Source organism: Bipolaris sorokiniana (assembly GCF_000338995.1).
Source record: "Bipolaris sorokiniana ND90Pr unplaced genomic scaffold COCSAscaffold_2, whole genome shotgun sequence".
Taxonomy (NCBI): domain Eukaryota; kingdom Fungi; phylum Ascomycota; class Dothideomycetes; order Pleosporales; family Pleosporaceae; genus Bipolaris; species Bipolaris sorokiniana.
In genome coordinates this window covers 840130-854903 of record NW_006911896.1, presented here as the reverse complement: position 1 = coordinate 854903, position 14774 = coordinate 840130, and the positions used below count along the sequence as shown (strand labels likewise).

The following is a 14774-nucleotide window of genomic DNA, read 5'->3' as shown; positions in this document are numbered from 1 at the left end:
CATAGTCATTTTTAGAAATATCACTGTACTTCTATCTCTCCATCTGAATCAAGCTCTACACCCAATTGAAGCGAAAAACAACATTGGTTCTACTGATTGACTGAGAAATCCGGCAACAGATCTGTAGTGCTGATATCTACGGATAATGATTGGCATATCAGAAAGGATTAAATAAGGAGACTCGGGCACAACACAAGAAAACCCCGATTCTCGCTTTCCTCCATGATTCTATGGCACAGACTCGCTGACACGTACAAGGCCCTATGAAGAGAATGACCCATTATCATCATCATCGTTATCGTGCTCAGGATCACGAGTTGAACAAGCCTCCATACTACCTACGCACGCTGATCCTCCACCACATCCCCATCCACATCCCTCGACAACCTACCCTCAGTAACCCCCAACCCAACTCTCTTCCACCCAAGCGCGAGCGGCAGCGGCAAAACCGCCAACGCAAGCACCGCCTGAAAAACAAGCGCATTGAACATATTCCCGGGCGGCCTATCCCCAACCGACCCCTGTGTCCCCCTCCCCAGCTTCCTCACCAGCTCCAAATCCACCGGCCGTGAATCCTTCAACGCATCCATAACAATAATGATGACAGCCCCGATGATCTGGCCACCAACCCAGCAGATCGTGGAACTAACTTCTGGACTCGCAGGAAATGTGATTTCAACGAGGAACTCAAGCGCAACAGGGAGCAGAGAAAACGAGGCTGCGCCCAGGGCAGCACTAAGGATATATGGCGCGGCAATTGTGCGCGTTTGCGGCGCCCAGATGAATGCTAGGTACGCAATTGCAACGAGCGGGGTTAAGATCCTGACGGCGCTCAGGTAGGCATGCGTGCGATCTACAATGGGACTGACAATCGCACAAGCGACGAGACCCGTTATGATGAGGACGGCGCCGCAGATGCCGGCTTCGTCCTCGGAGTAGCCGTATGGATACAGGATTTGGTTCATGAGGCTGGAGAAGGCGTTGAAGAGGCCGACGTAGACGCCGAAGGTGAGGAAGACAATGTAGAAGGCGGGGGTGCGGAGCATGAGGCGGAGGGAATCTACGATGGGGGTTTTGGCGACGGTGGAGGAGGCGGTGGGGGGAGTGGGGGGTGCGGCGGGGATGAAGAGGGAGGGGATGCATGCTACAGAGGCGACGATGGAGACTATGAGGACGGTGGTGGGGAGGGAACCTAGTTCTGGGTTTACGAGGGATGCGACCTTGATGTTGTTAGTTATGTTGTTTTTCTCTCTCACTTTTAGCGGACCAAGAGGAGTGGAAAACTTACGGCTCCACCGAGGGGATTCGCCATGCTTGCCAACGCCGTGGCTCCCACTCGTCCGGACTCGGTAAACCACATGTCGCTGTATCGTGTTGGTGCCGCCAACACAAACGGTTGCGCCAGACCCGTTAGAATCTGGCCTACCATGACGACCCCGAACATGCCGCCATTTGCCACCGTGCCCGCATACCTGATCCAGTTACCCGCTAGAAGCAAGACAGAGGCGGCGATGATGGCCGGTTTGGGGCCGCGATGCAAGAGGTAGATGGTGAAAGGGCATGAGACGGCGAAGGAGAGAAGAAAAGCGGTAGAGAGCCAGTTGATAGTCGACTCCGGTACACCGAAGTAGAGTGCTGAAGTAGTAGAAATGGGTGCAAATGTCAGCCACTATTGATGTTAGTTTTCCATCATATGTTATAATAAGGTTGGTGTTTCGGCGCTTCCTCCCTCCCCACGTTCGGGACAAGCCCGGGGAAAGTGAAATAGCAATTTCCACCGTCATCTCAAGATATGAATCGACAAGGGGGAATCTGACACTGCTGACAGCCTCGCCCAGCCTTTTTGAGGCCCCCTTTCTGTAAACAATGGGGAAACGAAAGAGAAGGCATGCGATCAACTTACGTCCCAACTGATGACTATATTCAGCAGTACCAGCTGCGCCAACCCAATCCACCGTCTCTTATACACCTTGTAGTGCTCATGACTGTAACTCCGTCTGTGCCTGCGAGTCCTAAAGCTCTTTCCCCACGGCGTCTGCCAGCGCCTGCGCACCTCGCCCTCTGAGTCTAAATCGACAACCTCGCCTCTAGTAGGGCCATCTCTGTACCGGGATGCGCCGGGCGCAGAGTCGTACTCGAAGTCCTCAGCGGAGAAGTTAGGATCCTTTAGCATCGTGTCGCGCGTTTGCGTGTGCGACAAGTCGTCCATGTTGACCCAGGCTCGACGGTGAGGACTGCGCGGTGTCATGCAGCAATAAGATAGTAGCAGTTCCCAGAGCCCGTGGGGAACACACGACCTGGGCTTGTGAAACAGGACGCCAAACTACTAGTGGCAAGAGAAAGATATCGATTGATGGATGCGGGGATTCCGCCCACCCTGCGTTGCAACGGCGATGTCTCCGAATGCGAATGGTGAGATGCAGGTGCTAAAAGCATTGGTTTATCCGTACGTATCGTATCGTCCTTTTATCGGCTACTTTGCCTAGGTCATGTCCACCAACGGCGAAACCCCTGCTCCTGGTATGCGGACTTTGCATACGAGGGCTCGCGTGCGGACGATCCATGTGTTACAATGGGCTTTGCCGGCTAATCAGTGGGCTCTGCATGGGGGGGAAGGGGGTCGACTAGTTCAGACGGCCTTAGAACCATGTTCAGGCGGCCTAGCAAGTCGGATTGTGTATCTCGGAATGCGGCCTTGCCGCCCGAGCTTTCCATCCTAGCCGAGCTTCAACCACACGTCTTGTTGATGGCATTCGCTAGTCATGCCTGTCTGCGCCATAGTATACGAGTTGCATGTGCATCGCGGGGTAACATTATCTACGCAATTGCAATCACCGCGGTTAACATGTGCAGATACTGCACCATCCGACGTAATCCGCGCAACGAATAGCGCGCAAATCGAGGCGCATTTGACCGGCAGAGGTGTTTTTGGTGATACTTGCGAAAATGGTGAGAAGCTTCTAAGTATACTCGGAGCATTCGAATCACAGATCGAAGCGCCATGTGATTTGCGCAAAACCACAAAACACGCACTGTCTGTCACAGATTGCAATCCTGGAACAACACACTATTCATGCAAGAAATCCAACGAAAGCAAGAGAGAGAAATGCCGGCAATAAAGAGGACTCCGTGCTCGGAACAATAGTTGCAATAGTCCGAACAAATGCTCGGTACACGGAGTACTTGGCAAACCGTTTACGAGCATCACACCCTTCTGACAAGCCTCCCCGAAACTCTATTTGCAAAACATCTTTCAGGCCCTCCTACTAGCACTAGGTCCTTCTAAATGACGCATGTCACAAACCGTTACCAGCCTTATGAAATTTCGTTTTCCATAGTCTTTTTCTTTGCTCAGCCTCGAGCGAGCAAGTTTAGGTCAATCAAGTATTCCTGTGCCTAGGTACTTTTTAAGAAGCACGTGCCTCAATATATTTGTTCTTTGGTCAACACTATCGAGGCCCTCTTTTATCTATTTCAAGTACATAAGTACTTACGTATGTATAGTACTACGGACCATCCGTCATAATGGCCGTTGTACACCATTTCACCGGTCTTCGCAAGCTCTTCCATTCCAGCACGTCTTTTCGGTCTTTCTTCCCAGCAAAATTCTCGGGCCGGCGTCCGAGAACCTGGATGGCCTTGCTTCAATTTTTCTTTTCTTTTGGTTTTTATCTAGCGCCGACAAGGTTGTGACAGGCTTTCATCCTTCAGAGTTTGAGCATGGATTCAGGTGACGCAAGCAAGAGCGATTGCTTCAATCTTGATGTGTCTCTAGCACGTTGACCCATGGTTGGTGTTAAATGCCGAAGGAGACTGAGTCAGGCACCGGTGAATCTGCGGTGCAGATCGCTTACATGTGGACTAAGATCGCCTGAGCGACAAAACGTGGTCAGGTAAATCAATGCAATAAGCAGTAAGCAGTATCGATATCATGGGAATCACGATTGTGGTAGAAATCTTGTGGGAAGATGAACTGTCCTGCTTACTTTTGCGGGACAAGGATAGAATGGTCGAACTACGTACTGTGAACTGTTGACGGTAATTGTGTATTGGTGGTGGTGGTGACTGATGCTGATGAGTGATGCTGATGTTGATGCAGGGTACAGTGCAAGACATCATATCATAAACCCTTCGATCTGAATTGGAAAGTGTTACAAGATAGCTATTGTTTTTGTGTCATTGCAGTATGTACATTGTTCAGTGGTAGAACATGCATTGCGTGATTGGATTCGGCTATGAATGTTACGGCCGTAACTTCTGCTTCGAGGAGAAGTGTAGTAGCAGGTGTTGTGTACATATGTCTGGATCGAGATGTACTTGTGGTAGGCCCAAGTCACCGGCGCTATCTATGGGTCAATAGTCTTGACCGACTGACGGAGGATTATCAAGATTTGTTATCACTGATGCACGGTGGTGGTGAAGCATTGCCTATCAATTTTGGAACCGCGTAACCTTCTCCAGAAACGGGAGGTAATAAGGTCGGTTTTAGTATCTGCGAAGAAGCCAATGTTGATAGTATAAGCGATCTCAAATAGCCCTGCAAGTTTTTCAGGATTGTTTAGATATGTTGCTACTAGCTGATCTTGTTACCAACCTCGAGATGGTCTAAACTTCTTTCCATGATGGTGATTCTCTGTTAGATCTGTGCTCGGGCAATGGCTTGCTAGAAAATACCGAACCTGAGTTGCTACTATCCCGACCATCGAGCTCTCTAAAAGCCAAACTTGATTTAGAGTTATATATTCAATATAGGTTCTGGTATGCTAAGAATGGCGGCTATGTTTCGTCGACTTTTTGTTTAATTCTCTCTTTTGTGTGTATCTAGGAAATTGTCTCGTTTACTGTGGGAGGATTAGAGCCACACCCAGATTTAATACCCCTTAAGGCGTCAGCCATGACTCCTGCGAGGCTAACATCCCTAACAGATAGTATTCTGGTAATGATCTCTTAAATGTTGGAAGGTCTATCGCAGAAAATATAGTATTTTAGGAGACAATACTATGAGTAGGCAAAACTAGACAGTGTGCCACTATGATAAGTCCTAGCCTTCGCCCATCTACATACCCCATGGGAGGCTTTTAGATGGGATCATAAACATTTACATATATGCACACGTATGGTTTGTCAGCCAGGAATCTGGATATAGTTGGTCTGACTTGAATAGGAAGGTTTCCTTTTTCATCAGACGGGCAGTGATTCTGGGTGCGGTTAAATGTCATAGTTATATGCTCGCCCTGATAGAAAAGACAATTTCACAAACCATATTGTGCTGTTATTTACTGCATGAAGAATCTGTTGAGAACTATTAGAGCCGGTTTCCAGAAGAAACAACCACATCGACCTATTGTATCCGAAATGACTACTTCGACCAAAGTTGTCAACATTAATCCAATCCAATATGGACCTCCAGATTGGATTAGATTGGATTAGCAATCCATATTGACTCGGATTGACTTGGATTGCAACCCGGATTGTGTTGACAAGTATGCCCTCGACTGAATGTGTAAAGACAGAATTCGAAAAATTGTAGTATTCATTTCTCATCATGTCACCAAGCTTTGTACGCGAACTCAACTTGAGCAAAGTTCTTCAAGCTCATGCCATTGACGCAGTACCAGTTGAACAACAAATATTTACCATCAGTACAGATTATCGCGCTGTTAACTCTCTCCTCTTTAACTCTCCACTCATAGAACCATCGCCTGCAGAGTAAGAGAATATTCTGTGAGACCTAGAGAGTATATACTTAGACCTCGAGTCGGCGAGACAGATGATCACAATCTCTTGTCAGACTTACGAACACACCGACTTCAGCCCCAGGGTACAATCTCATCCCACAAAGTTTCCTCACGGAAAGAGCATTGACTATAAGTCAGCACAACTTCAGCACCGCCACCAATCTATTTTTACCGCCGCAATCATACTCCTATTATCGACAAAGAAAATATCCATACCTCTTTGAACTAGTCAGCATAGCCATCGAGATCTCGGAGTCCATGGACGACAGCATTATTCACCCAGAAACAATGAACCTCTTATAGCGGCGTGAATGGCAAGATACGACACAGTCAAGCATCACAAAGTGCCGTAGTATAACACTGATAAACAACACGTATGTATCATGCTCCCCTAGGCGCCCAAAGATCATCCGTGGTGATGTACTTCGACCCTTGTCCGGTTGCAAAACCACACATCATCAAAAATCATCACCAGTCATACGCACATCGATTCTACCTAACCATCCACCCATCCCTCACTTCCTCCCCTACATCTCCTCCTACCCCAAACCCCCTTTTCCTATACACCTCTCTCCTTCCACCCCAAACTCTCTCCCTTCCCTCCCTCACTCAAAAAACTACCCGGGAGGGACGGCCCGTACGCACACCACGTTACGGCTCCTTCGGACATCCCGTTATGTCCGAACCCCCCCGCCCCCCTTCAAACTATACGTTAAACTTTCTTCTTACCACATCTTACCAAAAACACTACTTACACCGCGCCTCTGGCACTAAGATCCCCAGAATATGTGATACGGCAACCCGATCGGTGTGAGCATCCCCGTAGTTTCGTTGTGCCGGAGTAAGGGGGGTGGAGGGACACGGGTCGGTTGTATCTCCGCCTTACACTCCACGGCAACGCGCGGGTACACAATAGCGCGTATACAGTATACGCATCTCGATGCCACTTGTTTACTTGCAATTGAAATGCGGGGTGTATCTTGGATTTACATCTTTGGGTAACCAAAGTTTTGCTTGTTTTGCTTTGTTTTCCCATATATGGTCATTGGTAGCAGGTTGGAGTGAGTGTAGCAAAAGTTGTTGCGACATTTATTACGTTTGTTTCGCATGCAGTTTCCTTTTTCCGAAACGTCTAGAGAGAGAAAAAGTGGATAGTGATTGTAGTGACACAAGAACGCTGATCTGTCTGCGGAGGCAACCGGCAGTGGGGGGGAGGTTTGGGCTTTTGGATGATTTACCATTTGGGTGATATATTCGTGAAGTAGAAGGAGGGGGGAGAAAGAACGGCTTTATGGCTATCAGGTTGACTACATCGAAGTGTGTCTTACTTCTCCCGTCCAACCCAATTGATTCGTTTCTGGCCCAACAGGTCTTTTTTTGGGTCTGGTAGGTATTGCCACTTTTCTATTCATACAAAAACGATATTCGGAGTGAGCGAGGTGAAACCAAACTTTATTAACGTCTAGAGCCATCCAGATCCAGCCGGATGCAGAAGGTCGCCTCCAACGCTCATACACGTTTTGCCCCCTGGCGCTTTTGTGCCCATGATTCTGATAGCCAGAGATTGGGCACCACAAGTCAGTAGACGGCGAGGTGAGGCAAACAAGCATTTCGCACGAAAAACGGTCAGATGCAGCGGTGATCAAAGTGTCTGCGATGTGCATCGAAAGCTACCAAGTTCGGGCGACCGTTCCGTCCCGCCTTCGGCGGAGTACTCTCCGACTTGTTGCAAAATGCTGGAAGCCCTGGTGCATATCTGTAAGTAAGCATTGACGCAACGGAAATATCATCGAATATCTTTTGCCTTCGGTCGCCGCAACTACTTACATGCTGAACCAGATTTTTCAGCTACTAAAACTCTATTTTACTCCAAGCACTCACGTTACTTAGGCGTCAAACACTTAACCCCACTGAGAACCATCACTGTTTATCGTCACATGGTCTCGGAACTAGTTTCTGATTCCCATTCCACTTTTTCGATTACTTCTTGTATGCAGATGTGAAACATTCTGCCCTATCAAAAGGGGAATTCGCAGTGTCGATGAAAGCCCATCTTATTCACTATGGAATGTGTCGTCCATCTTGTCTAGGCAGTTTGGGAAGGTGCATCGATCTGCGCATTCATATTAGAGAGAAAAACACTAGTCAGCCCTGGTATGGAGTAAACTCCGAGTATGGGGACGTGCTGGTGTTTTATGGGGGAGATGAGATGCGTCGATTAGGTAGTGACCTTCCATGGCCGAATGAGTGAGGCCCCAACGCACCGTCAACGACCCAAGACCGTCTTCAAGGGAGCCCTCTGCACGAGGAGATTGCGCGTACAAATGTCATTGCATGTTTGGTGGATCGGCTTCAGGACAATGTTATCGAGCAGCTCAGATGCACGGCAGTTGTTTGTCTTCATGGTCTTCTCGCACATCTTGTCTGCTTTTGGAGGTGATTATCCAATCTTTGTCATACTTATTCTTGATCCCCCACAGCTCACTCTCGGGCCTTGTTGAGGCTGATAAAGAGAGTTAGCATTACCAACGGCAGCATCGTGGCGAGCACAAGGCCCGAATCTCGTGGACAGACAACCCCGGTCAAAGGGGGAGGCAAATCTCAACAAACCACATGTCAATTTGCCATCAGAGACCCTGCCTTGGTTTATCAAAAGTCAAACGTCTCTTAGTCCCTTCTGGGCTTTGAATCGTCTCGTGGGTATGGGTATGCACAGACGTGTTCAGCTTGACACTGCCAAGAACGGTCCGATTGTATGTAGTGAAACTACAAGGAAGACATTCGTAACTGAAAGGAGGAGCAAGGAAACACGCTGCTGGGATTTCTTTTCGTCTTTCGAAGTACATTCGGCTCTATTCTTCGGACTCAAGGAGATCCCAGGAGGGGTTGTGCCATGGGGTGTTTGTTTCTGCGAGGTATAAGTATTGAACTGTCTTCAGTGCTGGAATGAGCAGACTCAGTTCTTTCAAATATCGAATTAAGAACCTCTTTGTATTCAATCCATAGTCTTTTTATTTCTATTGTCGACACGACCTGTTTTCCTTGAGTGGTATACCACTTCTTCTCCAAGATGTTGGACACCATCATCAACAACACTTCACCATGGAGTGTCTTGTCAGTAGCATTGCTCTCTCTTGTCATCTACCAGGCGGCAAAGATGATCTACAATGCCCATATCCACCCTCTACGAAGTATTCCCGGGCCCTGGATATCCTCTGCAACTACACTCTGGATCCGATGGCAGAGATGGCACGGCCGGCTCTCCTTGGAAGCAGACAAACTCATGGCACAATACGGTCCCATTGTCCGAATCGCCCCCAACCTGGTAATTCTGAATGATCCAGAGTCCGTGGAAAAGGTCTTTATCAGAAAGGACCTCGATACATCACCAACCTCAATCCGTGCTCTACGTGTCGGCGGCCACGACTGGACAGTCACCTATCCCCAGCACGACATCGCACGCCAGCGACGCCATCCCGTCATGATCGCAACAACAACCAAGAACCTCAAGGCGTCGCACCAATCCTTCATCAACATAATCGAGGACATGGTACGCGACCTCGGCGCATCCGACGGCACAAAATCCGAAGACATCGTCCACCACCTCCGCATCTGCACGCTCAAAAACTCCCAAATCATCATGGGCGGCTCCGCCGTCGACCTCGACACAAAGGACTTCCCCCGCGTCGTCGGCGAGTACAATTTCCTAGTCGTCTGGCGCCTGTGCCTCCCCTCCTGGCTCTTCGAATGGCTACAATACGCCCCGATCTTCCCCCACGCCCGCTTCCGCGTGCAATCCAGCGACAAGCTCTTTGACCTCGGCGAAGCCCTCTGCAAGCAAGCCGCCCAAGCCACCCCAGACACCACCGCCACTGAGACAAACGTGCACACCCTCTTCACCGACCCCACCGCAAAATACCCCACGCAATCCTCCTGGTCCAGCCCCGAACTCGGCGCCGAAATGGCCGGCCAAGTGCTCGCAGCTACAGAAACCACTTCTTCAGCACTAGCTTTCATCTACTACGAACTCGCCAAGAACCAGCAGCTGCAAAAGATGCTGTATAGAGAACTCATCGCGCACGAGGGCTACGAAGACCTCGACACCCTCAAACTCCTCGACGCATGCATTAAAGAAGGCCTGCGCTTCCGGCCCCCCGTCGCCCTCACTGGAAGCCGTTGCATCCCCAAAGGCGGTCTCGAAGTCCTGGGGTATTACCTACCCGCAGGCACAGTAGTAACGACACAGAGTCTCTCCATGAGTCGTCAGCGTCCCGATCTATTTCCAGATTTCGATGCGTATAACCCGCTGAGATGGATGGATGAGGATGACGAGTTTAGTGCGGAGAGGAGGAAGCTAGTGGTGCCGTTTGGCGTGGGTGCGAGAAGGTGCCCCGGAGGCAATATGGCGACGTATCAGATGAGGCTTATTCTTGTAGCGACGATTCGGGCCTTCAAGATTACGCTGGCGCCGGAGACAACGCCACAGGCTATGGAACCATTCGAGGCGAATGGGTACAGGTCGAGGCATGATCGGTGTGATTTGATCTTTACGCCGCATACGGTGTGAAGGTAGTGAGATCGAAGGAAGATGTGGGATTTTTTTTGGTAGTCTTTTTTTTTTAAATGAAACTTTAGATTTTGACTTCCACTCTGACTCGTCTTTGATGGCAACCAACTCATGTTTCAGTTCTTCCTGCGTCAAATGTAGCTACGACACGATTATACACCAAGTCAGTACTTCATTCGCTGTCACTTCATCATTTCTCTACGCCACCTTTCTAACCAGTTCCCCTCAGCACCTTCCGCCCCACTACTCCTCATCCTCCTCATCCTCTCCCTCACCAACCGGCGGCGGCGGAAGCGGAATACTAAAATTATCCAAACTCGCCCATTGGCTACTCCTGTAATGCGCACTTTGTGTCATACTCACTATAGGACTACTCCACTCCTCGGTTGCAGCACCTGTTTTCCCCGGGCTGGGGAAACTACTTGGGATGAAGAGGGGAGGGGGCTTGCCCGGCGAAATAAAGACAGGTTGAGAGCCAGCGATGCGGTGAGGAGTAGTGTGTGTGCTTGAGAAATTCTGGGTTCGCTTGGTACGAGGTGTGCGCTGCGTTATCTCATCGACGGTGGTCGCTTGGCTGGGACGGTATCCTGATGGATGGTGTTGTTGTAGTGGCGGTTGTGCAGTGTTTAGACGTGGTAGCGGCGTGTCGTTGTAGTTAGATGCGTCGGGTATGACACGCAGGCTTGATGATTTGGAAGGCTGTGCATTCACGTACTGTGAGTACGAGAGCCATTCGTCCTGTAGCTGTTGCTCTGCCTTGCTTGAATGGGATTCTTGAGTCTCGTGCTGCGGAGATGGGGAACGGGGGACCTGGACGAATTCGCCGTCAAGGTCCATGGATTGATGCATGCCGGCTGATATAGACTGTAGGGAAGGTCGCCTGTCCGATTGTGATGGACTTGACTCTTTTTTAAGTGAAATCTCCTCATCAGAAGAATCTTCAGGCATAGCCATAGAAGTAGAAGGGAAAGTGTCCTGGACATCTGCCTCGAGGATCGGTGGTGTCAAATGAAGCTGCTTGGTCTGTGTAGGTAGCTCAGCTTCAGTACTTCCAGGCTCTTGCTTGATCCGAGTTGGCTCATCGTGGTAAGCTAGATGATCCTTTTGAATGGCCCACTCGCTTTGATTATGCGGTTGCTTATGAAGGTCTCCTAATTCGGGTGAGGGCTCTTTGTAGCCTCGGAGAACAGGAAGACTGTCTGATTCCAGCGATGACTCTGGCGAGACTGTATCACCGGTGTCGTTGGCCTCGGCACACGCGCGATCGATTTGATTAAGTATAGCCTGAGTGTCCGTACCAACGCTTTTATCCAGCGCCGAAAGTCCCACGTCCTCGTCAAACTCTTGCTTGGCCCGTTTAGGCAGAGGCATGTCTTCTTCAATAGCATCGTCATCTTCATCTTCGGAGTCCTGGATGGTGCTCTCAAATCTCCTCAGTTTTGGTGGAGGTATGGGAGTCTTAGACGGCATTTCGAAACTCACTTGCTTCCGCTTTGACGGGGTTTCTACAGCATTGTTGCTAAAGTTTGTCGCGCATTGCTTTAGCGGCGACTGATTCAGCTTGTGAGGCGTGAACTGGGTAGACAGCGGCGAGTCTGCTGGTGATTGGGAAGATGGTATCTCACAAATTCGTCGCTTCTCGGGGGTAGACAGGAGACTGAATCGGGCCTTGGCTGATCTCTCCGATTTGCGTGGGACAGATGAGGCTTCTCCTACTTTTGGGGCCTGTGCCACCGTATTCCGTCGGGTCACTCTGCCTGACCTTCTGGAAGGAGCCTCAATGAATTGTGTTGGCTTGTAACTGTCGTTACAGTCACCTTCTACTGATTGCAATACAGACCCGGTTACGTCTTGTGAATCTGCCATAAACTGATGCACGTTTTCTTCAATCAATAATGATTTTGCGTCTTCCTTAACTTTTTCAGTAGTCACCTCCGCGCCATCATTGTCCCCTGTCTGGTACAGGCCTTGCTGTGCGAGTCGCCGTGCCACAGCATGGCCATACGCATGACTGTCTTTATCTTCGGCTTCAACACTACTAAGCGCCTCATCCATATCGTCATCTGACATTATCTCGAGCGAGCGCATTCCAGGCACCATTTGTGTCAGAGTCCGCTGCTTCTGATCCTTGCTTCTCTTGTCACTTTTGCCCTTTCCTCCCCAACTCAATCGGGGTGTCTTCTTGACAGGCTTAAAACCAGGCTCTTCAACGCCCAGCAGAGGTTTTCGCCCGTCTACCAATTGCGTCATGGTTGACTGCCTTCTCAGTGCGCGCTCTCCATCCATCTTGTTCGCCTCATTGTCAGATGTGCCCTGAACGCGCCGTGTACGATGATGGTTCTTTGACGACGCAATTTTGCATTGACGCTTGGGTTCATGTGGAATAGAATCGTCGTGTTCGCTATCTTGCTCGTCATGCATGATGCTGGTATCTCGCTTCCTGCCTTTCTGCTTCGACTTGTCCGTAGTTTTCCCCTCCGCATGCTCCTCTATATCCGTGTCAACATTCCCGCCGTCATCATCCGAGTCACTAACAACGCCTATTGTCTGCCTCCTCATATTATCTGGCAGAAACACCATTTGCCGCTTCTCCTGGTCATCGCGTACGGGTGCAGAGCGGCGACGCACCGTCTTACTCTTATGCGGAAAGTGTATTTGCTGCGGTACTTTCTTCGAGTAATACACTTTGAAATCGACTTCTTGATTGCTGGTTCGCGTGCGAGGCGTCATGGTGCAACGGGTGGCGAGCAATCGACAAGTAGAAACGTCACAGCGTTGGAGACGCGAACGCGTTGAGGGGCCACTAGCGCGAAATGATGCCTATGGACCATGCGTCATCACCCTGGACCGCATCCTGGACCGCGACTCAAACGTCAACCCGTTAATAACAGACAAATGTCACTTCAATCATCAAAGTCATCATATCAGCTACCAAGCAGACTAGTATTACTTTTGTATTGTACCGTATTGCTATACATTCTACTTGTAAAAGCATGTTACTCGATGCTTCAACTTTTTAAGCTGACAGCAAATCTAAGTCTTGATAAAACAAAATGATATAAAGCTTGGGGAGAAAAAAGGCATTGTTAGATAACGTGCTGGATAAGCGAGTTGGCCAGGCAAGCGAGTTGGCCACCCCACCAAGTTTGCGCACGCGGTTTAACTCTATACACAACCACTCCACGCAGTATATTCTAAATGCCTTCAAATGAAACAGATATTCAGCTTGCTATCTCTTCTCTTAATGCTTATCAAATCCAGAGCAACCGACGTGCAGCAGCAACATTTAATGTGATACGATCAACGCTACAGAACAGGCGCAATGGGAAGCCTGCCCGACGCGATTACCAGCCCAACTCAAAGAAGCTTACCAAGCTAGAAGAGGAGGTAATAGTTAATTATATACTTGATCTAGATCTACGCGGATTTTCGCCTACCTACGTAGCTGTGCGCGATATAGCCGATAGACTGTTAGCTGCGCGTGGTGCTGGCCAGGTTGGGCAGAAGTGGCCAGCCAACTTCGTTAAGCGTACAGACAGACTTGCGACGCGTTTTAATCGGGCGTACGATAGGCAGAGAGCTCTATGTGAAGATTCAGTCTTAATTAAGAGCTGGTTTAAGCTTATAGAGCAGACAAAGGCCAAGTACGGTATTTGTGACGAAGACGTCTACAACTTTGACGAAGCTGGCTTCTCAATAGGCAAGATTACCACTCAGCTCATCATTACAGCGTCAGAAAGAAGAGCCCGACCAAAAGCTGTCCAGCCAGGTGGTCGTGAGTGGGTGACGTTCATCGCTGGGATTAACGCAGCTGGCTGGTCTATCCCACCGTTTCTGATCTTTACTGGCAAGCACCACCTATCTGCCTGGTACGAGGAGGCAGAGATCCCGCGCGACTGGGTGATCGCAGTCAGCGACAATAGCTGGACGAACAACGAGCTAGGTGTTGCATGGATAAAGCACTTCGACGCCCACACGAAGACTCGTGTTGTTGGTACACGTCGTCTACTTATCCTTGACGGCCACGAGAGCCACCACTCTCTTGAATTCCAAGAGTTCTGCAAGGAGAAGAATATCTACACTCTCTGTATGCCGCCTCATTCATCTCACCTACTCCAGCCTCTTGATGTTGGCTGCTTCTCGCCATTAAAGCGCGCGTACAGCCGCGAGGTGGAGAGTCTAATCCGTCACCACATCAACCACATCACTAAGCTTGAGTTTCTGCCAGCGTTCAAGGTGGCGTTTGATCGATCCTTTACGCCAGCCAATATCTGCTCAGCTTTTCGAGGCGCAGGCATTGTTCCTCTCCAGCCAGATACTGTGCTATCAAAGCTTGACGTGCAGCTGCGTACGCCTACTCCACCAGCTATTCTACCAGAGGCTCTCTGGCAGGCTCGTACGCCCAGCAACACGCGCGAGCTTGAAGCTCAATCGACACTAATACGTGATCGCGTCAGAGGCATCAAGGC

At 49.6% G+C, this 14774-nt stretch overlaps 4 protein-coding genes across 4 annotated transcripts; 2 read left to right on the top strand and 2 right to left on the bottom strand.

The window, feature by feature from the left end:
* Positions 1-86: 86 nt before the first annotated feature.
* Positions 87-2550, bottom strand: COCSADRAFT_33125 (uncharacterized protein). Its single transcript, XM_007697267.1, has 3 exons — positions 1904-2550; positions 1289-1669; positions 87-1220 (listed from the first exon to the last, which is right to left on the bottom strand). The coding sequence occupies exons 1-3, from the start codon at positions 2207-2209 to the stop codon at positions 339-341; spliced, it is 1569 nt and encodes a 522-aa protein (XP_007695457.1). The 5' UTR covers positions 2210-2550; the 3' UTR covers positions 87-338.
* Positions 2551-9323: 6773 nt separating this feature from the next.
* On the top strand, positions 9324-10334 carry COCSADRAFT_33124 (uncharacterized protein). The gene has a single exon (XM_007697266.1). The coding sequence runs from the start codon at positions 9379-9381 to the stop codon at positions 10303-10305; it is 927 nt and encodes a 308-aa protein (XP_007695456.1). The 5' UTR covers positions 9324-9378; the 3' UTR covers positions 10306-10334.
* Positions 10328-13047, bottom strand: COCSADRAFT_133559 (uncharacterized protein). The gene has a single exon (XM_007697654.1). The coding sequence runs from the start codon at positions 13033-13035 to the stop codon at positions 10549-10551; it is 2487 nt and encodes an 828-aa protein (XP_007695844.1). The 5' UTR covers positions 13036-13047; the 3' UTR covers positions 10328-10548.
* A 137-nt stretch (positions 13048-13184) lies between these two features.
* Positions 13185-13374, top strand: COCSADRAFT_269584 (uncharacterized protein). Its single transcript, XM_007697653.1, has one exon. It carries the CDS (start codon positions 13201-13203, stop codon positions 13360-13362), a length of 162 nt encoding a protein of 53 aa, XP_007695843.1. The 5' UTR covers positions 13185-13200; the 3' UTR covers positions 13363-13374.
* The last annotated feature ends 1400 nt before the right edge of the window (positions 13375-14774 follow it).